Raw genomic sequence first — 23,700 nt, forward strand, 5'->3', positions numbered from 1 at the left:
CTTTTAAATGTAGGATTCCACTCAAGTGGTCCACATTTGCAAAAAGATCTGATCCATGTGTGTTAAATCCCCAGCCATGCACTTGTTTGTAAGCACACACACTGTAATATGTGAACATGCAAGGGTGAGTGTGTTGGAGAGGCTGATGTAATAGCCATGGTGCTGAATTATCATGAAGATTATTTACTCTGAACTTCATATCCCTTTCTGTCATATTCATTGCACTTGGCCAAACACTGCACAACATGAGTTAAAAATCATCCTGGTACTGTTGCTATAGAAAATGGTCATTTTAAACAGAATTAGCATATGATTCAGTAACACCACTTCTGGGTATGCACCCAAAAGAATTGAAAGCAGAGACTAAAAACAGATTATTTATATGCCTATGTTCACTGCAGCATTATTCAGAGTAACCAAAACATGGAAATAACCTAAGATCCATCAGGGAAGAATGGACACACAAAATAGCGTATGTACATAAAACGGAACATCATTCAGCCTTAAAAGGAATTTCTGGCTGCAATTTGGATGAACCGTAAGGATATCAGGAAGTGAAATTAGTAAGTCACAAAAGGACAAATATTGTATGATTCCACTTATATTAAGTATCTAAGGTTGTTAATTTCATAGAGACAGAAAGCAGAATGGAGGTTGCCAAGGGCTGCGGGAGGGATGGCAAATGGGGAGCCATGGTTTGACGGATGTGAAGTTTCTGTTTGAGAAGATGAAAAATTTCTAAGGATGAGTAGCAGAGATGATTGTATAACAGTGTAAGGGTACTTAATGCCATTGAATTGTACTCTTAAAAATGGTTAAGATTATAAACTTTATGTTATGTATATTTTATCATGATTTCTTAAAATATTAAAAACATTTCACGATATAATCAAAGAAAAGGCTCTTAAAATAAATAAATATGGGGGAAAAAAAGGAATCCTCTCTTTTCTGGAAGCTGGTGCTTTAACACTCCATGGCACTGGTGCAGACACAAAGAGAGAACAGGTCAGGGGAAAGCTTTTTTTACCTCAATTGAATAAGTATGTGTAAGACCATTAGCAGCTATGTGTCACAACCGTTCTTTCATCATCACACCCACTAGGGAACTCTACAGATATTTTTGCCCTAATTGTCTCCTGATGAAAGTTTAAAACCACAAGTATACTCTCGGTCGGTTTATGTACAGTGGTCACAAACCATTGTGCTACCTGAAATATTCCCCACAAAAATCTATTTTGCCCTCTTATACACAATATCACCCTCTTTGAAGAGGCATAATTGCAGTAATAGCCACTCTAAAAAATGGGTGCCATGATAACCAGCAAATTTGACTGAAATAGTCAGAGGGCTGGGAGTGCAACAGACTTACCCGTGCTACTAAACGTCTAAGCAAAAAGTGAGAAATTCATTTTCAATGTCTTTGAGTATCTAGAAGTTGCCATTGTATAGATGATATAACATCTAATTGACTAACAGGATTTTGAGGAAGTTTAATTCAGATATTGGGTATCATGCACAGAGTAGGTAGCATTACCATTGTTGTTTAACATAACCAGGAAATAATTTATTTTTATACATGGTAAAATGACATAGGTGGATTTTACAGACAAACTCTATAATTTTTTTATTACCTGTAATTTAAGGAGTCTTATAATTTTGCAACTCAGAGTGTGGAACCGGCAACCTCAGCATCACGTGGAAGTTTATTAAAATGCAGAATCAGGCACATACATAGAGAACACACGTGTGGACACCAAGGTGGGAGACTGGGATTAGCATATATACCCTACTATGTATATAACAGATAACTAATGAGAACCTGCTTTATAGCAAAGGGAACTCGACCCAGTTCTCTGTAGTGACTTAAATGGGAAGGAAATACAATGAAGAGGAGACATATATATACACGTGACTGACTCACTTTTCTGTACGATAGAAACTAACACACATTGTAAAACAACTGTACTCCACGCTTTTAAAAAAGGCAGCATTACCAGCTCCACCCCAGACCTCCCGAAACAGAATCTATAGTTCAGTGAGATCGCCAGGTAATTCTTACGCACGTTACATTTTGAGAAACACTGCCTTAAAAGACAGCTATTGAAATTTTTCCTCCATTCATCACAGCATTTTATTTTTTAAGCATCCAAGTAGATTTATTTATGACTCCACTCATCCTATACTTATAGCTTCCCAGGAGGCACTTGTGGTAACGACCCCGCCTGCCAATGCAGGAGACACAAGAGACACAGGTTTGATCCCTGGTTCGGGAAGATCGCTTGGAGGAGGGCATGGCAACCCACAACAGTGTTCTTGCCTGGGGAACCCCATGGACGGAGGACCCTGGTGGGCTACAGTCCAAAGGGCTGCAAAGAGTCAGACACGACTGAAGCATCCTATACTATGGACCCTATAGAAAAAGCAAACTAGAAAAGAGTCATGCAAAAAAATTAAAAAAGAAAAAGCAGATACAAAGCATGGAATTTTCCACCCTGGGGGCTACCCCCACATACAAAGAAGTCAGGTCAGGCAGTTAACTCGCTCTGTGGTGGCAGGGATGGGAGAGAACAGGTGAATGGATTCGCCAGGTGCCCGCAGCTTCTGTCTTCAGAAGCAGCAGCAGAGGGCCCTTCACCAGAAGTGTGACTCGGAATGCTCCTCCAGGCCTTAGCTTTCCAGCAGGGCAGGAAACATCCTGAGAGGAGCCCCGTGAACAGGCAGCTGGATTCCACTTCCTTTACAGTTCCAGCTGCTGTGTCCAAAAACGGCTCAATAAGTAAGACGCTGCCTCTCTCCAAGCTGCAGTCCAACCACTCCCACCAGTTCCACCCTATTGCTGTGCTCTTTGAGGTCAGAAGGATTTTCCTGTCTTCTTAAAACATAAAGGGTCATGGCGGTTATCAACTACCATAACTAGCGAGCAGTTAGATCTGGACAGGGAGTGGACGGTAGCCAGGTATGAATGAAGGAAAAGGAAGGACCCTTGGAAGTCAGGACTCTGGAAAGAGGCTGACATCTTTCCATTACTCCTCCGCTAATGTCCCAGGGGCCTGGTGCATTGGCTGTGGGGACAAGGCCCCTCAGATTCAACTCAAACTCTGCCATTTAGGATCTGGGTGACCCTGAACCCATGGTCCATCCCTCTGAGCCTCACTTTCCTCACCTATAAAATAAGGCTACTGATGCCATTGCGCCAGCTCAATGAGATCTTGTTGGTCCTCTCCCTAAATGAGTGTTTGATAAATGTTAACTCCCCGTCCACGAACTCCCCGAAAGAAGCAGTAAAATACTTTCATTCACTTAGTTTGGAAGGAAAGTGTTTTACCTCATAGTCCGTCCCAAATTAAAGGAACAGGAAGTGCTTTAATCAGAAACCACGCATGCTAGCTCTAATGACGGGCTTCACCAAAACCGTATGGAGCATGGTACTCTCTGAGTCTGTGAGATTACATAACCCCGAAACTGCCAGTCATCAGAGAGCTGAATTCCCCTCTTAGGTATATGCATGCATCCTCCTCTCGTGGAAAATAGTGGAAATTCAAATTGATTAAAAAGATGCTGAACCACCAAAAAAGAAAAAAAAAATCTTAGTTCACAAGAAATCACAGTAAAACGCCTAAAAAGTTCATAATAACTTTGAGGCAAGCTCAAAAATCCAAGAATCACAGAGACTTTAGAAAACATCCCACTGCCCACTTTGACTACATCAGTCAAGACCCAGGTAACATCTGGAATGAGGAATATCCACCTTTCTCACCATCAGGAGTTCAGCATCAAGTCAAGAAAGCCAAAAGGTGAAGCCAGCCTCCTGATCTTCCTGTTAACCTGGGGAGAAAATCAAGAGGCCACCAGATCAGTGTCATCTTAGAGCCAAAGGGAAAGGGCTGTCTCAGGAGCAGTTCACCCTGGATCTCAGAATCATTCGAAAATCTTCCCTCTCAGCAGGTCTTTAACGTCTGAGAGGACTTTTTTTTGTTGTTTCTGGACTCCTTTCAGGACAAAACAGAATGATAGAGGCTTGCCTCAATGAGGAAAGGTCGGAAGTTGGACCACTAACATGGTCATCACCTCCCTGCCAGAATGGACAGCGCTGATCGCTGACCATGATGTTCTGCTGTCCGCCCACTTCTTTTTTCTCCCTTTTTCCGCTGTGTTGTGCACCTTGCAGGATCTCAGTTCCTCCACCAGGGATTGAATTGAGGCCCACCCCCACCCCCCCTGCAATAATAAAAGCCTGGAATCCTAACCACCAGGCCACTAGGGAACCCTGTGGGCCCACTTCTTGCGCTAACTCTTCCCAGACTGTCTCTTCTTCAGCGTCTGTACCCTCACCAACTGCATCTTTAGCCAAAGCAAAATGATACTATAATGGAGGGGGGTGGCGGACCGACACAGTGCTCTGAAGCCAAATAAAAAGACTTTAGGGTTATCTGAACATTTAGATGATCTGTGTGGCTGATCTCCTCTATCAAGGATTGTGGAGGGTGGTGAATAAGCCTCGGAAATTTTTCTCTCCTTTTACTGTCTAAACAACTTACTGACAAGAGAGGCAAAAACAAACAAAAAAAACCCAAACAAAAATTGATCCCACCTGATCAATAACGTATTTCTTTAGATGCCAGATTAAAGTGAGGGGAGTATATATATTTCCAAGTGCTTAAAATTTATGTAATAAATGTCATCCTCTGAGACACCCCCACCCCATGAGGGCCAGTTCACTAATCATCATGAAGAGACTCTCAATCCATTTCACCTAGAAATGCAATTTTATTCATACAAATTCCCAGAATGTAATAGATCTGGAGGAACCGCCAAGTTATCAAACTTCAAGGTTTCCTTCATTCATAAAATGGGTAATGCGTGTCTTTCATTTTACAAAGGTAACGTAAGAATTACATACTATACAACATTCTGATCTATTCAGAAAATTTTTTTCATAAAGATACAGCTCTATGCCTACCCTTGGTGAGAAATATACCAGTAAACCCACACTCAAACCTCCTGGGAGATTGCTACCCTGGAGTATCACAGTTGTGCTTCACTGGCTAACTAAATGATTGTACATTAGATTTATGATACTTTCCACCCATTCTATCCACCTCCTCCATCAGCATCTTAGTTTTTCCTGACTTCAAGACGAACAGACATAGTCAAGACGAACAATTCATAGTCATCAAGACGAACAATTCATAGTCATCACCAAACTAAAGAGACATTCCAGGTTGTCCTTCCCCAAAATACCTGCCCCCTAATATTTTGCCCCCAAACAAGTATCAGAAAGTGACTCCAAAGTAAAGAATCTGGATATGGGGAAAAGAATTTTAAAAAAAAATCATCATTTAAGAGACTTTTTCATACTAAATATCAAATAATAAAAATATACCTTTGTGTTTGAAGAGTCAAGTCATACACATACGTAAAGGCAAATCAAGTGTTTCCAGCTGTAATCAGCGATAATAACCCAAGTACGTGAGAGCATGAGAAAGATGATCAGTTTCCTTTTGAGGTTACATGATAAGCGGCAGCAGCAGCAGCTAAGCGGCCTCTGTCTCTAAGCACCCGGCGGCTGACCTCTTGGCTGGAGGCGGCCAGCCCCTCTCCGGCCCCCTTTATAGCGCGGGCCTGCCGCTCACTGCCCTGGAGTGGGATGGGGGCGGGGGAAGCGAAGGACCAGTTTTCTCAGCTGCAGAACACGGTCAGACGCTCATTCAAAAGGGGCCGCGTGGGCACGGAGGAGGGGCAGAGCAGGCAGGAAGGGAGCAGCAAGGACTCAGATCGTGGACTTTTTTTCTGCGCCCTGGAAATTCCCAGGCCAGAAAGGTACTGACCCAAGTCACGGACATTCCCCTCCAGGGCAGGCTCCAAGACCTGGACTGGAACTGCGCAGGGGAATCAGAAACAGATCTGTGAATAGAACGTGGGTCTTGGGGATGCCTTTTGAAAACGTCTCCGTGAAATTACCGCCGGGCATTAGAGTTACCTCCTTAAATTCACCTTCTCTTTTTCTTTGGCTTTTTCTGAACAGCCCCCTAAATGGGCCGGGGGTGGGGGAGAAGGGGGGTGCTTGCTATAACCGAGCTCTTCAAACAGGGCAATCAGAAAGCAGTGTCCCTACTGTGCGCCTTCATTGACACATTAAAGGACAAGGAACCTGAGATGTAAGTGAAACAGTGTTCCTCTAACAGGAACAGTTTCATGCGGAACGAGCTATTAGGCAACTCTGAAAGATTTCTTCTAGGACCTTTGGTTTCACTGTGGCTTTTTTTCTTGAGGGATACTTTCTACTGTCATCTGGGCATGGCCAACCTCATCCCCAACCCCACAACGCCGTGTTACCATCCAGCTTTAGAATTAGACAGGAAATGTCTGGTTCTCCAACAGGAATGGGCATCTAGACCTAAACACCAGAAGATCCTCAAAACTTGAAGACAGCAGAGCTTCAGAGAAGCCCGACTTCCTCTCATCTCAGGAAGAATGTGTGAGCGAGAGTGTGTGTGTGTGCACATGTGCACACTCAGTTGCTCAGCCGTGTCAGACTCTTTGTGACCCCATGGACTTCAGCTCTCCAGGCTCCTCTGTCCATGGGATTTCCCAGGCAAGAATACTGGTGTGGGTTGCCATTTCTTCCTCCAGGTGATCTTTCCCACTCAAGGATCAAACTTTCTCCTGCATCCGCAGGGGGACTCTACCACTGGGAATAAAAAGCAAAATATAACACACTTAAGTTCACACTCTCTCTAGAAAGTTAGACTGTAAGTGCACTTTGGAGACAAAGTGAAATTGAAGTGTATCTTGTGCCCTTGTACCTTCTGTATCCCACAAACTGCTGCCCTGGACCCCCCTTTTGATTTCTACCACCCCCCACCTGCCCCAGGTTTCCTAGGCACTCCTTGAACTCTGGGGCTGTAGTTTCACTTTCAAAGAGAAAAAAAGCACCTTCCATATCTTATTTCTTTATTGCATACTGAGCAGACAAATGCACTCCACTGTAGGCATAAACCCTGGAGAGAATACTGCTTAACACAAGAGAAAGAATACACTTAAAGTGGATTTATGGCCGGAGCAACAAGCTAGATCTATGAAGATAATGCTAATGCTGAGCAGCTTTTAGGGAGGCAGGGAGGACCGCAGGCTCAGAAGGGGCAGGTCTAATTTCTGTTGTTTCCCTTGGGTATTTATTTCCGAATACTTTCTGGGTAACTGCTATTTCCTCTAATATAGCCAGGAAACAGACTCACCTCTGGCATGTAACACACAGATATAGAGGCTTCCCTTCTACGTGCTTCTCAAGCACCCTGGTGCAGCACTTAATAGCTGAAGCTGGGAAGGATCAGTCAATTGGTATTTAATAAAATGATGGCTGTTCAGAATGGTAAAAAAAATGGATCATATTGGAACACCGAACATATTTGCTAAAGAAAAGTTACTCTTAACTTCCATAGGATATAATTTGCATAGAAGGGCTTTATTATGGAGTCTCCCTTTCACAAGTAGCATGGAATCAATCATTTGAGTTCTAGAGTATTAGAGGTCCCAACAAATGAAGTTAACACTGTCATTCCAAAATAAAAATCAGTATTTTAACCCACTGTTCATATATAAGCCCCATTTATATATATAAGCCACATATATATCTGGAGGAGGAGAGGAGGGCATGGCAACCCACTCCAGTATTCCTGCCTGGAGAATCCTCATGGACAGAGGAGCCTGGCGGGCTGCTGTTCTTGGGGTCGCCAAGAGTCAGACATGACTGAGCGCCTAAGCACACATACATACATCAACTATATATAAACCACGGTTTTAATATTTTATTATAAACCTGAATGGCCAAGCTATGTATCTAATGATATGACTCAGCTACACTGTTAGGTAGACTTTTATAATTAAGCCGTGACAACATGGAAACTATTTATATGTGAAATTTAAAAAGAGATACAAAGCACATGTTCTCTGTGATTACAGCTATGTGACTTAAAAAAACTAGAAGAAATCACACCGAATTGCTAATGCTCATTGCATTCAGATGATAGAATTATGGACCCTCTCCATAGGTTTTTTTTCTTCTAGGTTTCATGATTTTTTATATTGGGTTAGCTAAAAAGTTCGTTCAGGTTTTTCCATGGCCAACGCAATATTTAACATCCTTTATATTTACAATGGAAAATATATATTTAAAATAAACTATATTATTTGATTGGCATGCTAACAGTCACAACTCTGTGGTCTTGGCTTAAGTTAAACTTTTCAGAAGAAATTAAAATATTGTATCTAGAAATGGCCTAGGTAATATCCCAAACTCCCCACTTAGACATTTTTTTTTCCCACTTAGACATTTTTTTAAAATTTCCACATGAGTGTATAAAGACAAATTAGAAGGACAGAATGAATGAACATACTTTAAGAAATTGTGTCATCAAATCTTTAGGACATAATGTCACTAAATCAAAAAATAACTAGATGAGATCACATGAAATCATTTATACAAATAAGTAGCATCAGTCCAAAGCTCTGGAGGGGCAGTGGAAATTGAAATTCTCCTAGGAAGACATGACTCAGCCTTTTCCAGTGACACTTGAGAAAATGCTCCAAAGTTCTTTCATGAAAAATAAAAGTTTACAAAGTCCAAAAAGTTCCTTTTGAAAAGGGCTATGGACTCTCATGCACCTTAGTTCAAATCCAAAATCAAGTTCTTCATCTATAAAATGGAGCTAATATTACCTGCAGTATTAGATCCTGATCAGAACTAAATGTTATGGGAAAAGCCCCTAAAATGAGACAAAAAAATATTATTTCCTTAGTTCTATCTTCCCTTAGTGTTTCTCAAAATGTAGAATACCACCATTGCATCAGAATCCTCAGATGTCTGCCACTAAGGCTGACTCCACAATTTCCCTAATTCTGCATTTTGATCAAATAAATGATCATTAAACACTCTAAAGCTTAAAGACCATTAAAATTCAACTATATTAATATATTTAACTACCTGGCCTACTTCAGACTCAGAAAATAATTTAAAATTATATTTATTTATTTTGTAAACTGGAAGCTGGCCCTCAAGGCTAGGAAAGGAAGATCTCAGTATCTCTGTTTTACGTTAAAAACTCAGATTTTTTGACCCATTCTCTGAGTGTATTTTTTCATGCATTAGACATTTTTCTTCACTTCTGAAGCCTCCCCAGTTTCTCCATATGTTCCTTTGTTGCAAGTCGTGTTTAACTCTTCACAACCCCATGGACTGCAGCACACCAGGCTTCCCTGTCCCTCACCATCTCCCGGAGTTTACCCAAATCCATGTCCATCACATGTTCCTTTAGGGATAAATAAAACTAGACTCTTTTCAAAAAGAAAAGATGACTAAGTGGCCACACATTAACTTAAACTTATTTAAAATTAATAAGATAAAGACAGTCAGGTAAAATTAATAATTCAATTATTTTAAGGTAGCCAGTAAGAATAGCACCTTTTACTTCCAAGCATAAGCATTACCTTATGCCCAAATCAACCCTTCACAGGTTTCAATATCTAAATTTAATTTTTAATTAGATTTTAATTTCTAATTTGGATATGCAATTCAAAATAACAACCAAAAAAGAAACACTCGGTATTGCTGGAAATAATTTGCACAACTTTATAACAAACAATAGCAATCTTTACATAAAAGTCAATTCTTAAAACCCTCAAACTTCAGAACACAAAAATAAAGCTGCCTTTATATATTTTCCCTTTCAGTTCCAAAAGTGGTTATTTTAGAATAAGTATTCATCCTTAGCTGAATCAAGTAAGTAACAATCACCCAATGCAAATATCAATTTTATATTTACTGCTTTCAGCTTTCCCTTTTGCTTCTTTTCCAGATTAAAGTCGGACACTGTAAATATTCTCATTAGAAAGTTCTGACCAAGGATACTGGCCTTTTCAAGTAATTCAGAAAAAACACTGGATCATCAAAAGAAACTTGAGACAGAGCTGTCTTCAATGTGTTACAGGAGCCGCTGACTGCAAGCCTTGGGTTAAATTCACCTCCGCTGAAGATGGGCCAATTATGCTATTCATGCAAATATGCTCCTTTACTAGATAAACTACAAACAGTCCACTGCCAACCAAACTTGCCCCTTCCACTTAGGTCAGAACATTTTTCACACTTCATAGCACAGTAACATCCCCTGCCAAGAGAAGCTAGTTCAGACACACTCATTAGTATCTTTGGTTACAAGGGCAGTATAGTGTGTATATGCTGTTAATAATGGCTCACCCGTGGCTAAGTCAAGATAGGAAAAAAATCCTATAGGTAGATATAAGTGTAATCTGCATTTTCTAAGCTCCTTACAATGATTATATGAAGTCCAGCTCCTCTCTAAATTTTAAATACATATAGAAGCCATCTCTCCACAGGGCCACCTGTGTAAAAAAGTTTATCTTTTTGTAGTGTAGGTGAGAGAGAAGGTCACTGAACGTGATTCCTCCAGTCCCCTCTGGCAGGCTAGGTCTCCAAGGGGCACACAAAGGACAGGAACATGTCCACTTGGTTCTTCACAATAACTTCATCTGGATGTAACTTGTGGGGTAGATAGTGGGCCAGGGTCATCTCCCAGGCATCAACAAGATATACTCCAACCCCTGAGAACATCTTCCGAAGGATGGTGTCCAGCTGAAAGTTGTACCAGTCGCTGTTGAAGATGCTGATCTCGGGCCCCAGCTCCTGGACATTGGCTGTCCGGATGACCACCACGGTCTTGGGGCTCCGGTCCAGGAGCTGGACCACGGCCCGGCGGATGTTCCTGAGCCGCCGGATGTACACCTCCAAGGGGAAGGTGCTGAAATGGGACCACACGGCGATGGCGACCACTGTGTTCTTCCCGCCCACGATGCCGTTCAGCTCGTTGGCCACGTAACGGAGGTCACTGCTAAAGACGGTCGTGAAGCGGATGGGTGGGCCATGGCAGCGGTATTTGAGCAGGATGCTGTGCTTCTGGTCCACCGCCAAGAAGGGACCCACGTTCTTGGGGCTACCCAAGTTAAACTCCACTAAATCTGAAACAAGGCAAAACCAGACTCATAAGAATGGTTAAACAAAGCCATGTACTTTTATTATTCTTTAGTTAGTGGCTTCAAAGAACAATCTTTTTAAATAAAAGTAAAAAACAATGCGGAGAGAGATGGAAGGGGACATATGTATACCTATGGCTCATTCATGTTGATGTTTGGCAGAAACCAACAGAATTCTATAAAGCAATTATCCTTCAATTTAAAAAGATTTTTTTTTTTAAAGTAAAACAACAAAAAGGTGCAATACAAATGTAAACACTTATTTCACTTCACCTTGGTGTCCCCGCCTTGGCTTCAATGGACCTTTATTCTAACATATTTATTAAGTCGCTCCATAAGCATGAAATTACAAGTAATATCATTAGCAACAGATTCTAGACCCCAGAAGCAAAATAACCTGTTTACCTCTAACTGTTAGGCCAAGAAATCTTTCTGTTTGCATTGACTGACTGTTGAATATCTAAGCATCAATTTGACATTTACACATTATTGTTCTAACAGATAAATATTTCTTCCAGGTCAAAAACTATTACTTGTGGCTTTTTAACAAACACGTAACAGTAACCAAATACCTCTTTTTATAATAAGCAAAAAAAAAAGAAACAACCTTGCTTCTTCTGACTTTCAATTTCACCCTATGCATGGAAAACTCTGTTAATGTCTTAGAAAACTTCTCTCTGTGTCATAACAAAGACAGACACACAAGTGAGAATTCCCTTCACTGCCTCCCCTTTATCTAGGTTGGGTTTCCAAGTCCAGGTCCTCTGATGATTCCAGGAATCAGTGATGATCCTCCCTTATTACCCCCTAAAAAAAGCTGTATAATTCACAGCTGAACATTGGCCCCATGAGGAAAGAGGATCTGTGTCATATCCCTAAAGAGTCCTACAAGTGCCTTACACAGACCAGATTAAGCAGCCATTGGCAACCCAACTGAATTAACATTGCCTAAGCATCTGTCCTGTGCCAGCGCTAATGTGTCATAAGCCAGCAAGGCAGGACGTCCCTGGTGGTCCAGTGGTTAAGACTCCACTCTTCCACCGAAGGAGACAGAAGTTCTATCCCTGGTGGCGGAACGAACATCCCATATGATGCATGGCATGGCCAAAAAGAAAAAAAAGAAAAAAGAAAAAAAAGTAAAATAATACATTAGTTTCCTAGCTTAAAAAAAAAAAAGTCAGCAATGCTCAGATGGGTAAGTCGCAGTCCTTGCCCTCAAGGAGTTTACAGTCAATTCTGAAGAAGTAACATCAAACAGTAACTGTCCCCTATTATTTACTTTTAAGGGTTAAAGTTAAGGTTTCACTTTTTTTTCCCATGAGTTCCCACCCAGGCTCTTCTTCTAGATTCTCATACCTAATTCTCATTCTCATTACTACTTAGCACTTGGCCCCAATTAAACTGCATAAAAGCTCAATTTACCATTCTTTCTTCAGATTAAGATCAAGCCCTGACACAAGGCTTTATCAGGCAAAAATCTGTCTGCAAAGGCTACAGTGGAAAATGATCAAGACACTCAATGTGATCACTGCTATTAAAGGAAATATCAAGCTCATCAGAACTTAAGAACCAAGCATTAAATGCCAGCTGCTGGGGGGCCCCGCCTGGCCAGCAGCAAACTGTGCCTAGCATCACGCCACACAAAGGGTTTCCCTTCTGCTTAACTGGTCCTTTATCAAGGAGAACTCTGCTATGTCTGCTTCAATCTTTTTTTTTTAAAGCAAAGCAAAATCATAATTAATTTTCTACTTTTGGGGGTCATATCTACTTCCTCCTTTCCTACAAAGGAAACTTGAAACTAAGTTGATGTAAGAAACAGAAGAGAAAAATGAAAAACACCACACACAACCACTCACAACTGCGGGATTTTGTTTTGTGAAACGTCCTGTCCACAAATGGCTATCAAAAATAGTTCTCACAAAATGGTATAGATGAACTTATTTGCAAAGTAGAAATAGACTCACAGATGTCAGAGAATAAACTAACAGCTATTGAGGAGGGATGGGGGAGTGTGATGAACTGGGAAACTGGGATTGACAAATATACATATATTACATACACTACCTGTGTAAAACAGATAATTAGTGACAATAGATAATAAAATAGTAAATTTAACAGAGAATAAAATAGATAACTACGGTAACACAGGGAACTCCCAGTGCTCTGTGGGGACCTAAATGGGAAAGAAATCTAAAAAAGGAGGGGATGTGTGTCCATTATAGATGATTCACCTTGTTACACAGTAGAAACTAATACAACATTGTAAATCAACTCTATTCTAATAAAAATTAATTTAAAATGAAAAAAACCACAGTTCCCACAAAGTTGTTCCTCAGCTCTGTAAACTCTGAGCAGGATTTTCAGTCCTGCTGCCCTGGATCCGCCCCTCCTCGCTCTGTCCACACCCTTTCTGGGAAGAGGAAAAGCCTCCTGAGAGGAAGGGACGGCCCTCCAACAAGCAGGGTTTTATTCCAAGTCTGAGGAGCTGCCCAGAGCCCAGCAGGGAGACCAGGAAGCTAGGAAGGCTGGACTGGCCAGACTCCCCTGGTGAGGGCAGCTCATCCCAGAGTCACACGTGGACCCCCAGTGGGGGACACCGGGGCACTCTACTGCCTGGATGCAGAAGATCGGACTACAGTTTGTCTGCCTCCTTCCACTCAAATCGACTATAAACTTGGAGTAGGACCAAACAGAACCAGGAGAGGAACAACTGGAAATGCTCGCTTCCATCTCACAGCCGAGAAGGTCAGAAGGGACGACACCTGCGAGGCGAGTGTCCGGCGCCGCATCGCACACTTGGAGGACCGACGCCCTGAGAAGCAGATGACTCGTCCGGGTCACGCGGCTTGTCAGCGGCGTGAACGGCAACAGGCAGCCAGAGCTTGCGTGGATGCATGCCAGCCCCGCCACTGGTCAGGAACTCTCTCTCATCTCTCCAGCGTTAGGACCCGCCCTGAGTCCTTCGGAGAAGGCAGTTTTCCCTCCCCTGATGCCTTTCTGCAGGGACCGGACTGGGTCTGCTTATTTCAGAGCTGGATCTTGTATGTGTGGGAGTTACGAAACGAAAAGCAAAGTACCAACCTGGAACAAATGTAGTGAGGTATTCAAACCACTGTCTGATTGTCGAGTCACCAAAGAAATGCACCACTTTTCTCTGTAAGCATTCGGTAATGTTGTCAGGGTCATTAAACTGGCGCATCTTAAACCTCCTGGGCCTCCACTGATCTTTGTAATAATAACCAGAAGGAAAAGTTCCTAAGCCTTGAGACAGTCCTAGGCTGTTGGTTTCTGGAAAAAAAGAAAAAAAAAAGAAGACATTCTTAAATTCCCTTCCAACAAGTCATACATAAAAAATATTTCAAGTTAAAACACAATTATGCTCCTATGTTTGTTAGCCTGCTGGTTATGGGCGACATTTCCGGCTGTCACATCTCAAAGAAATCCCAGACTTTCCCTCTCCTACAAAAAGTTCTTCTTTGCACAAAAACAGGAAGATCTAAAATGGGTGTGAGGATGTTTGTGGGCAGAAGGGGAAAGGGGACAGTGAGCATTCCCTCTGATGAAGCATGTTTTTCTCAAAATAAAAGCAGGCAAAAACCAAGGAAATGTGTAGATCTAAGTAAGCACTGTCCCGCGTTATGGCTCACTCAAATGCCTGTGAGGCAAGTAATAACTTAAATTCATATTCTACATATGCATGGCAATATTAGTCCTTACTGTTTCTTAGCTCATTCAGAAGTTTCAATGGCTCCCACAATCAAATATTAACTCGGAAAACCATCGCTGAACACAGAAAACAAACCAATGACACAAGGTCTAAAGAATTACTCTCCACCACACAAAAGGTTCAGAAGTCCTTATGCATGATGAATAATATTAAAATTGCAAAAAAATAAAATAAAATAAAATTGCATCACGGACTTCTCTGGGGGTCCAGTGGCTAAGACTCCGTGCTCCCAATGCAGAGGGCTGGGGTTCCATCGCTGGTCAGGGAACAAGATCTAGATCTCACATGCCTCAACTAAGATCCAGTGTGGCCAAATTTTAAAAAAAGAAAAATTGCATCAGCAGTGTGTACTCATGGTTGTAGCATAGTTACACATGATCACACAAGCACCGGGACACCTTTCACAGTGACAGTCAACACCCTTCCTACCAAACACCTCCCTCAGAAAATGCCACTGGAATTTTTCAGTGGAAACAGAGCACTTTACATGCTTCAACAGGGATGCCTAATATTTCCTGCAAGTTTACTCTGCACCAGACACTGTTCTGAGCAATTAAATGTACTATCTCATAGGACGCTCATGATAACCCTTCAAGATAGGCCCTACCTTTCAAAACAGTTAAGTAACTTGACCTCAGTTCCATGGCCAGGAAGTAGCAAACTCAGGATCTAATCCAAGCTCTTAACCACTGTGCTGCATCACCTCCCAAAACAAGATGTCTGTGGATACCAGCCATTTTCTTTTAGGTTTTTTTTCCCGGAAAGTGTACATTTATTCATTTCTAACACTTATTATTCGTTTATAATCTTCCAAAAACCACCAATCATTTTATATCACTCCCTTACACACCCCAAGGTTCAAATCTTGATCATAATCCAGCAATTCTATAGTCTGACCTGTTAAACCACAATTCAAAGTCCAAGTGCTCATATGACGTAAAAATTGAAATTTAAGTAAGTCTCCTGCTCGTGACTATTTTCAGCTTCTTTGATTTTTTTATTAAAAAAAAAAATTCGACCTCCTTCCAATGCCTATCTGCTTGCTCCAGTTCATTTGTTATTTTATTCACTTATTTATGGCAGTGCTGGGTCTTCGCCGCTGCACGGACTTTTCTCTAGCTTGGCTCCTGGACCCTCGAGCACACGCTCCATAGTTCTGGCGCACATAGGCTCAGGCGCCCCGTGGCATGTGGGATCCTCCCGGGACAGGGGCTGAACCCACGTCTCCTGCATACGTGGGCTCTTTCATGGTGAGCCGCCCCCCTTCTTTGACTTCTTGATAGTATCTACATTACTCAAAGTTATTTTGGTTTTATCCCCTTCAAAGAAGATGCCCTATTGACAGGGGGGTGCATATTTAATCCTTTTTCTTAGGCATCTGCAAGTTCTTTGCAGGCTCAAGGTCTAAATTGAAAAGCAAACAGCATTGTGAACGCTTTTTTGGCAAATGTGATTATCAAAGAAAACTGGGGGGTAGGGTAGACATCTGTTTGGCTTATTCAAATGCAATTTCTCAACATGCTACATGTTGATGATTACCATGTCATCACATCTTGCTCAAAGCTCCTCATTATATCAACACATCAAGGTTACACAGGCCAGAGCACACACCTGGGGCCCAAAGAAAATATCTACTGGAAAGGGAATCAAAAGTGATTTTAAAGTCACAATTTTCGCCAGGTTACACTCGGCCATTCTGTGTCAAGTAAGTGTTACAAAGAAACATGTATATCACACCGGAAACAATTACCATTTCCATTCAAATGTTAATTATATTTACTATCACAGTTAAGTCAAGCAAAGCAAATTCAATTACTGAACCTCACATTAATTCTTTAAACATGCAGCACTAGATAACAAAAGGTAATTTTAAAGAGAAATGTGTGTACCTACATTGCCCTCTTATGGCCAACTGGGACAAAAACATTTCCTGACTAACGATTTCAAGCAGTCTGAACTGTGTAAAAAGTCAGCCTTCCTTGGAGTTCAGAAAGAATTTTCACGTAAGCTATCTGAGATATAAAAGCCCCTTAAATTCATAATATAACCCTTAGTGTACTGTAAAAGTGGAATAAAAATAATTAAAAAACATAAGCAAGTTATTGCTCAACTTTATGTTTATCTTGAACATTGATGGTGAAGGCAATTTATACAGAGGTGGCAGTAACAGCAGACATAAAGATTTTTAAGCAAAATCAGAAGGGATGGTTTTGATTATTTGCAAGTAAGGTCCCTACTTCTCTAAAATGTCTTGGCTTCTCTTTAAAAGCCCATAGCTTAAATTTTCCTGCAAAGAGCATCATTCCATCTCATTCATTAGCCATAATAAGGGCTATTTGGGCCACGAATGGGACTAAATGAGAAATATGGGCAGAGATACATTTCCCTAAACCATTCAGAAAGAGCGGTAGGAGAGGCACGCTGTGTGAAATCAGGGTGGGGATGCGTAGGTACAAACACAGGTCCCTTTATTTTCCTGGCAGGGAACTGGAACTAAGGAGGGGAAAGAAGGACAAGACGAAGAAGAAATGGAGGCAATCGATTCCCTGCCTAGGAACTCTAGGAGAGCCGCCTCCGGGAGGTAAGGCCAGCTGTCCGGCCACATCCTGCCCGGGGCTGGGAACTCAGGAGGGCTTAGCTCCTTACTGATTCCAGTGGTCAAAGTTTTTACTGGACCTTGAATTCCCCCTACAAAACCTTGAGAATTTGATTTTTCTTTCTTTTCCCTAAAAGCTAAGCATCTTACACGGGAAGGCTAAGAATGCCATCGGAGGTAGAAACACCTGTAGATTCAGCTGTTGAAAGGGACCCCAGAGAATGCGAGTCCAAATACCCCTTGAAGGTAAACAGAGCAAGTCAGAGTGACCTGCCAAGGTTTCTTAGGGAGCTGAGGAGATGGGAGACGGCAGAGGTGGCACCCTTTATAGAGACCTACATTTCGTTACTGAAACGGTGGTAGGAGTGGGCTTCCGTTCCCCGAATGATAGCAGGTTTGCTGGGTGTTATGTCTTGCCTGGGAAATCCCATGGACAGAGGAGCCTGGCGGGATACAGTCCATGGGGTTGCAAAAGAATCAGACACAACTTTGAGACTAAACAACAACAATGTGTAGGATATGAGTCCTTTGATTTCCTAAGTTAAATGGACCTGGACCTTGGTTTCAGTTCAGTTCAGTCGCTCAGTTGTGTCCGACTCTTTGTGACTCCATGGACTGCAGCACGTCAGGTTTCCCTGTCCATCACCAACTCACGGAGCTTGCTCAAACTCCCATCTATCAAGTCGGTAATACCCTCCATCTCATCCTCTGTCATCCCCTTCTCTTCCCGCCTTCAATCTTTCCCAGCATCAGGGTCTTTTCCAATGAGTCAGTTCTTCGCATCAGGTGGCCAAAGTACTGGAGCTTCAGCTTCAGCATCAGTCCTTCCAATGAATATTCAGGGTTGATTTCCTTTAGGATGGACTGGTTTGATCTCCTTGCAGTCCAAGGGACTCTCAAGAGTTCTCCAACACCACAGTTAAAAAGCATCAATTCTTCATCACTCAACTTTCTTTATGGTCCAACTCTCACATCCATACATGACCACTGGAAAAACCATAGCTTTGACTAGACGGACCTTTGCCAGCAAAGTAGTGTCTCTGCTTTTTAACCTGCTGTCGAGGTTGGCCACAGCTTTCCTTCCAAGCAGCAAGCAGAGCATCTTGTAATTTCATGGCCACGGTCACCACTGGCAGTGAATTTGAGCCCAAGAAAATAAAGTCTGTCACTCTTCCCATTGTTTCCCCATCTATTTGCCATGAGGTGATGGGACTGGATGCCATGAGGTGATGGGACTGGATGCCATGAACTTCGTTTTTTGAATGTTGAGGTTTAAGCCAGCTTTTTCGCTCTCTTCTTTCACTTTAAAGAGGCTCTTTGGTTCCTCTTCGCTTTCTGCCATACGGGTGGTGTCATCTATATATCTGAGGACCTTGGTTTACTGGGTTGTTGTGAAAATTCAATACTACGATGTGCGAAAATGCATTTTTCACCGTTAAGGGGCTATACTAGAGTGCTAGAAATATGCCGGACGTTCTATAAACACTCTATATCTTGATCTGGGCCGTAGTTGATTAATTCATTTTCTATTGCTATGTATGCAAGAAATCAACACAAACTTAATGGCTTAAAAAGAAGGGGCAGACCTCCCTGGTGGTAGCGTGGATGAGAACCCTGCCAGTGCAAGGGACACAGGTTCTCTCGGGAAGAGTCCACGTGCCAGGGAGCGACTAAGCCGATGTGTCACACTGCCGAGCACGCACGCCGACAGCCGCGGCTCTGCAACGAGAGGCCCGAGCCCTGAACAAGAGAAGCCCCTGCTCACAACTGGAGAGAGCCCGTGCACACCAACGAAGACCCAGCGCAGCCGACAATAAATGAATAAAAGCTTAATAATTACATTTCACAACAAGGATCCTTCATCTTCCCACAGTTCTGCAGGTCAGGAGTCTGGGCTGTGCATATGGCGGGGTTCTCTGCTCAGAATGTCACAGATGGAAATCAGGATGTCAGCAGGGCTGGGTTCCTTTCTGAAGGCTCTGGAGAAGAATCTGCTACCAAGTTCACTCAAATTGTTAGCTAAATTCAGTTCCTTTCGGCTGTCAGACTGAGTTTCTCTTTTCCTTGCTGGGTTGTCCACCAGGGAATGACCTTCAGCTCCTAGAAGCTGCCTGCCTTCCTTGCCCAGTAGCCTCCTTCATCTTTAAAACCAGCAATGAAGAATCTCTGCCACCTGAAATCCTTCTCACGCTTTCAATTTCTTTCTTATAGAAGAACCAGGTCACTGTTAAGGACCTAGATGGTTAGGTCAGATCCACCCAGGATAATCTCTCTCCCTTTTTTTTAAGTCAATTTTGTCATACAATTGAAGGGCACGGATCACTGGGAGTCACCCTACAAAGATACGCACAGATGTAAACTCCACTGTGCCATATGCCTCACATCTGTGTGCCCTATTGCCTGTAGGACAAATTTCAATAGAGAAAAACAGTAGAAAGCTATAAAGATGCTAACATTTATTCTTTTGTTATTAGATCTAGTTATATACTAAACTTGGATTACGCTCCCCTAACACATGAGCTCTAGTTTAGTGGTTGATGAGGTTAGAAGCCATCACAGTGTCCGAGATATCAGGCTAGTGTCCTGAGGACCACGATGCTGGTGCTTGTAGAAACCCAGCAACAATGCTGACCCTGGGGAAGCCTGTCAGAAATCAGACGCTTGGCTTTAAAGTCTAGCCTGACTGAAAGTTACGTTTCTGTGCTGGAATCAGGTCCGTGCAGGGGCGTGGTACTGGCAATCTCGAGCAATCCACGGGACTGCTTGAGGAGGAAAATCAATTAACTAAGGGACTGTTAATTCCATACAGAGAGAAGGAAACTCCCTGGCAGTCCAGTGGCTAGGATGCTCTCACTCCGTCACCAGGGTTTGAACTCTGGTGCAGGAACTAAGATTCTGCACGCAGCGCAGCGAGACCAAAAGAGGGGAGGAAAAAAAGATCCCACAAGCCTTGTAGCACAGTCGAAATAATAATAATAATTAATAAATAAATATCAACATGTCGCAGGGAAAATAAAATCTTCAAAGTATAGGATTCATAGATGGACATAATAAAAGTAGAAAGACTGTGAGCCCTTCCATGGCCTAGGCAAAGAAAATACAAAATAGGCCTCAAACATCCTGCGGTGCCTTCAGAGAGTAAGGAAGCACCCAAAAAAAAAAAAATTGAAAGAATTAATTAAAAGAATGAAAGCATTGTCAAAAGGGCACAGAGTCAAGCTAAAAAGTCCCCGATTACCAAAACTGGAACAATCTGAACAACAATTGAATTGGATTATAACTCAAAAGAAATAGTCGAAATAGTCATGAGCCTATACTGATGAAATTAATAAATGATAAAGAAGGGAGAACTCTTCCTTACAAAAAAATTCCAATTAATAAAGGTCTTAAGAATGAGAGAGAGAGCAGGTCATCACTAGAACACCACAGAAATAACTGCTACGGGGACGATCGGGTGATGAATGCTGAAGTTAGTAAATGAAAGTTTAAACAAGCACAGAATGTTTTACATAGCTTCTGTATTGTTAATTTCCTGTGGTTGCTGTAATAAATTACCACAAATTTAGCGGCTGAGAACAGTACAAATGTATTCTCTTACCGATCTGACGGCCAGAACTCCAAATTCAGTATCACTGGGCCAAAACTAAGCTGTGGGCAGAGCCACACTCTCTCTGGAGGCTCTAGGGGAGAATCCGTTTCCTTGACTTTTCTAGAGCTGCATTTTGTGGCTCATGGTCCCCTTCTCCATTACTAAAGCCAAGGTCATGACATCTTCAAATCTCTCTCTGCTTCCATCTTCACATGGCCTTCTGTCTTCTGTAGGAAGCCTCCCTCTGCCTCCCTCTTAAAATGACACTTGCGACTGCGTTTAGGGCCCACTCAGATAATCCAGATACTCTCTCCCCAGCTCAAAAACCTTCACTTAATCACACTGGCAAAGTTTCTTTAGCCATATAACATATTCTTTAGCCATATAACATATAACATCCACAAATTTGACGGATTAAAATCTGGACATTTTGAGAGTCCCTTGGGCTGCAAGGAGATCAAACCAGTCCATCCTCAAGGAAATCAGCCCTGAATATTCACTGGAAGGACTGATGCTGAAGCTGAAGCTCCAGTACTTTGGCCATCCAATGGGAAGAGCCGACTCATTGGAAAAGATCCTGATGCTGGGAAAGATTGAGGGCAGAGGAGAAGGGGATGACCGAGGAGATGAGAGGGTTGGATGGCATCACTGATTCGATGGACATGGGGTCGCCAAGAGTCAGACATGACTGAGCAACTGAACAACAATGTCTTTAGGGGCCATTATTTAGCCTCCCACAGCCTCAAAGTATCTCCCCAGAATATCATGTAAATACAAAGACGAAAATAATTAGTTTACAGTGGAAAACCTGGTAGACACCACTTAGACCAGGTGATCAAGGTATCGTCAGCAATATGGACATCATGTACCTACGCAGAAGGATACAGCATCATGCCTGTCCTATTCTTTCCAAAAATGCATAACCTCATCCCACTCCTAAGAAAACATGAAACAAACTCAAGTTCTGGCAGAGTCTAAGAAATATCTGGAACCCTCCACTCGTCAGGCCCGCGGAACTGGACCCGTCAGCAGAGCGGACCCCGGACCCTAGCGTCCCTGAGTCCCGGCTGCCCTTGCTCTGCCGCCCGCCTTCAGAAACAGACAGGTTGGAGCATCTGAGCTCGCTGCCCATGCAAATGGATTACAAGGGCCAGAAGCTAGCTGAACAGATGTTTCAGGGAATTATTCTTTCTTCTGCAACAGTTGGATTTATCTACGGGTACCTGGCTGAACATTCAGGTGGACTGTCTATATAGTTATGGCTGGATTTGCTTTTTCGTGTTTGCTGACACTTCCTCCATGGCCCATTTATTGCCAGCACCCCCTCAAGTGGTTACCTGTTCAAGACTCAAGCACAGAAGACAAGAAGCCAGGGGAACGAAAAGTTAAGACATGCTAAAAATAATTGATCTGGTTTTCATGATTCATCTTCACTGTTGTACCTGCTATTGTTTTGTGTGACATGAGCTAAATTGTTTTCATATATAAAACATAAGCTGAAAACCACCTAAAAAAAAAAAAGAAATATCTGACCAGTGCTCCTCAGAAGTGTCAAGGTCATGGAAGACAAGAGTCTGAGGATCTGCCCCAGCGGGGAGATTAAGGAAATGTACAACTAAATGCAATGTGGGGTCCGCACTGCATTCTGGAACCAAAAAACTGATATCTGTCGGAAAACTGATGAATGTCAATGTATGACAAAACCCACTGAAATGTTATAAAGTGATTGGCCTCCAACTAATAAAATAATATTTAAAAAAAAAATAAATAAATAAATAAAAATTAAAAAAAAAATAAATAAAATTCATCTATTCAAAAAAAAAAAAAAAAAAAAAAAACCCAGTAGTTTAATCAATAATGTTACACGGATGTTCCATTCTTATTTTCGTTAAGTATTGTGTGATTTCTTGGACTCCCCTGGTAGCTCAGCTGGCAAAGAATTCGCCTGCAATGCAGGAGGCCCAGGTTAGATCCCTGGGTCAGGAAAATCCCTCGGAGAAGGGATAGGATGCCCACTCCAGTATTCTTGGGCTTCCCTGGTAGCTCAGCTGGCAAAGAATCTGCCTGCAATGCAGGAGACCTGGGTTCGATCCCTGGGTCAGGAAGATCCCCTGGGAAAGTAAATGGCAACCCACTCCAGTACTCTTGCCTGGAGAATCCTCATGGACAGAGAAGCCTGGAGGGCAACAGCCCATGGGAACGCAGAGTCAGACATGAGTAAGCGATCAAGCACAGCTGTGATTCCTTAAGAAGTCAGGGGAAACTGGGTGACGTCTACAGGAACTTGGTACTACTTCCACGACTCTTATCTAAGTCTCAAACAAACAGAAAACAAGACATTTTAAACAGAGGAAAAAGGGAATGGCGGAATTAGGGAGGAAGGCAAGGAGGGAGGGAAAAGGAACGAAACTGGTAAGACTGGGAGCCCTTCACTGAGGACCTTTGCGCGCCCTCTGCTAGTCACTAAGCTGAACATCGATGACATCCCCCCATGCTGGACTTTATTACACAAAGTAACTGTCCTTCTCTTTTCTTTCCAGTTGTTGACCTGCTCTGAATCACTTTTCTCAAAGCCAGGGTACCCTGCTCCTACTGACTTATGGTTTCTTTCTTCCTCTAAAAGCCTATCAAAGCCTCACTGGTTACTGAATCTTTCTTTTCTCTAAACAAAATTTTAGTTGTTCAGTGGCTCAGTCGTGTCAGACTCTGCAACCCTATAGACTGCAGCATGCCAGGCTTCCT

General features: G+C 42.4%; 2 protein-coding genes and 1 pseudogene across 7 annotated transcripts in view; 1 reads left to right on the top strand and 2 right to left on the bottom strand.

Annotated features, from left to right (window-relative positions):
* NFKBIZ (NFKB inhibitor zeta) overlaps positions 1–5,591 on the bottom strand; it is a 32,008-nt gene extending 26,417 nt beyond the window's left edge. Inside the window, exons 1-2 of the mRNA XM_065913545.1 lie at positions 5,384–5,591; positions 3,749–3,825 (exon numbers count right to left, since the gene is read on the bottom strand). The gene's annotated coding sequence lies outside the window, so the exon portion shown is untranslated. The remainder of the gene's footprint in view (positions 1–3,748; positions 3,826–5,383) is intronic.
* Positions 5,592–7,012: 1,421 nt separating this feature from the next.
* NXPE3 (neurexophilin and PC-esterase domain family member 3) overlaps positions 7,013–23,700 on the bottom strand; it is a 55,195-nt gene continuing 38,507 nt past the window's right edge. For 4 of the 6 annotated variants that reach the window (XM_065913710.1, XM_065913709.1, XM_065913712.1 and 1 more), the window contains 2 exons: positions 14,128–14,334; positions 7,013–11,031 (listed from right to left, as the gene is read on the bottom strand). In XM_065913710.1, coding sequence (XP_065769782.1) covers positions 10,481–11,031; positions 14,128–14,334 — 758 coding nt within the window. In that variant the 3' untranslated portion in view covers positions 7,013–10,480. The remainder of the gene's footprint in view (positions 11,032–14,127; positions 14,335–23,700) is intronic. The other 2 variants (XM_065913708.1, XM_065913707.1) reach the window with 1 other exon arrangement.
* On the top strand, positions 14,685–22,367 carry LOC136152522 (signal peptidase complex subunit 1 pseudogene; annotated as a pseudogene).

This window comes from Muntiacus reevesi, chromosome 21 (genome assembly GCF_963930625.1).
Source record: "Muntiacus reevesi chromosome 21, mMunRee1.1, whole genome shotgun sequence".
NCBI classification, from domain to species: domain Eukaryota; kingdom Metazoa; phylum Chordata; class Mammalia; order Artiodactyla; family Cervidae; genus Muntiacus; species Muntiacus reevesi.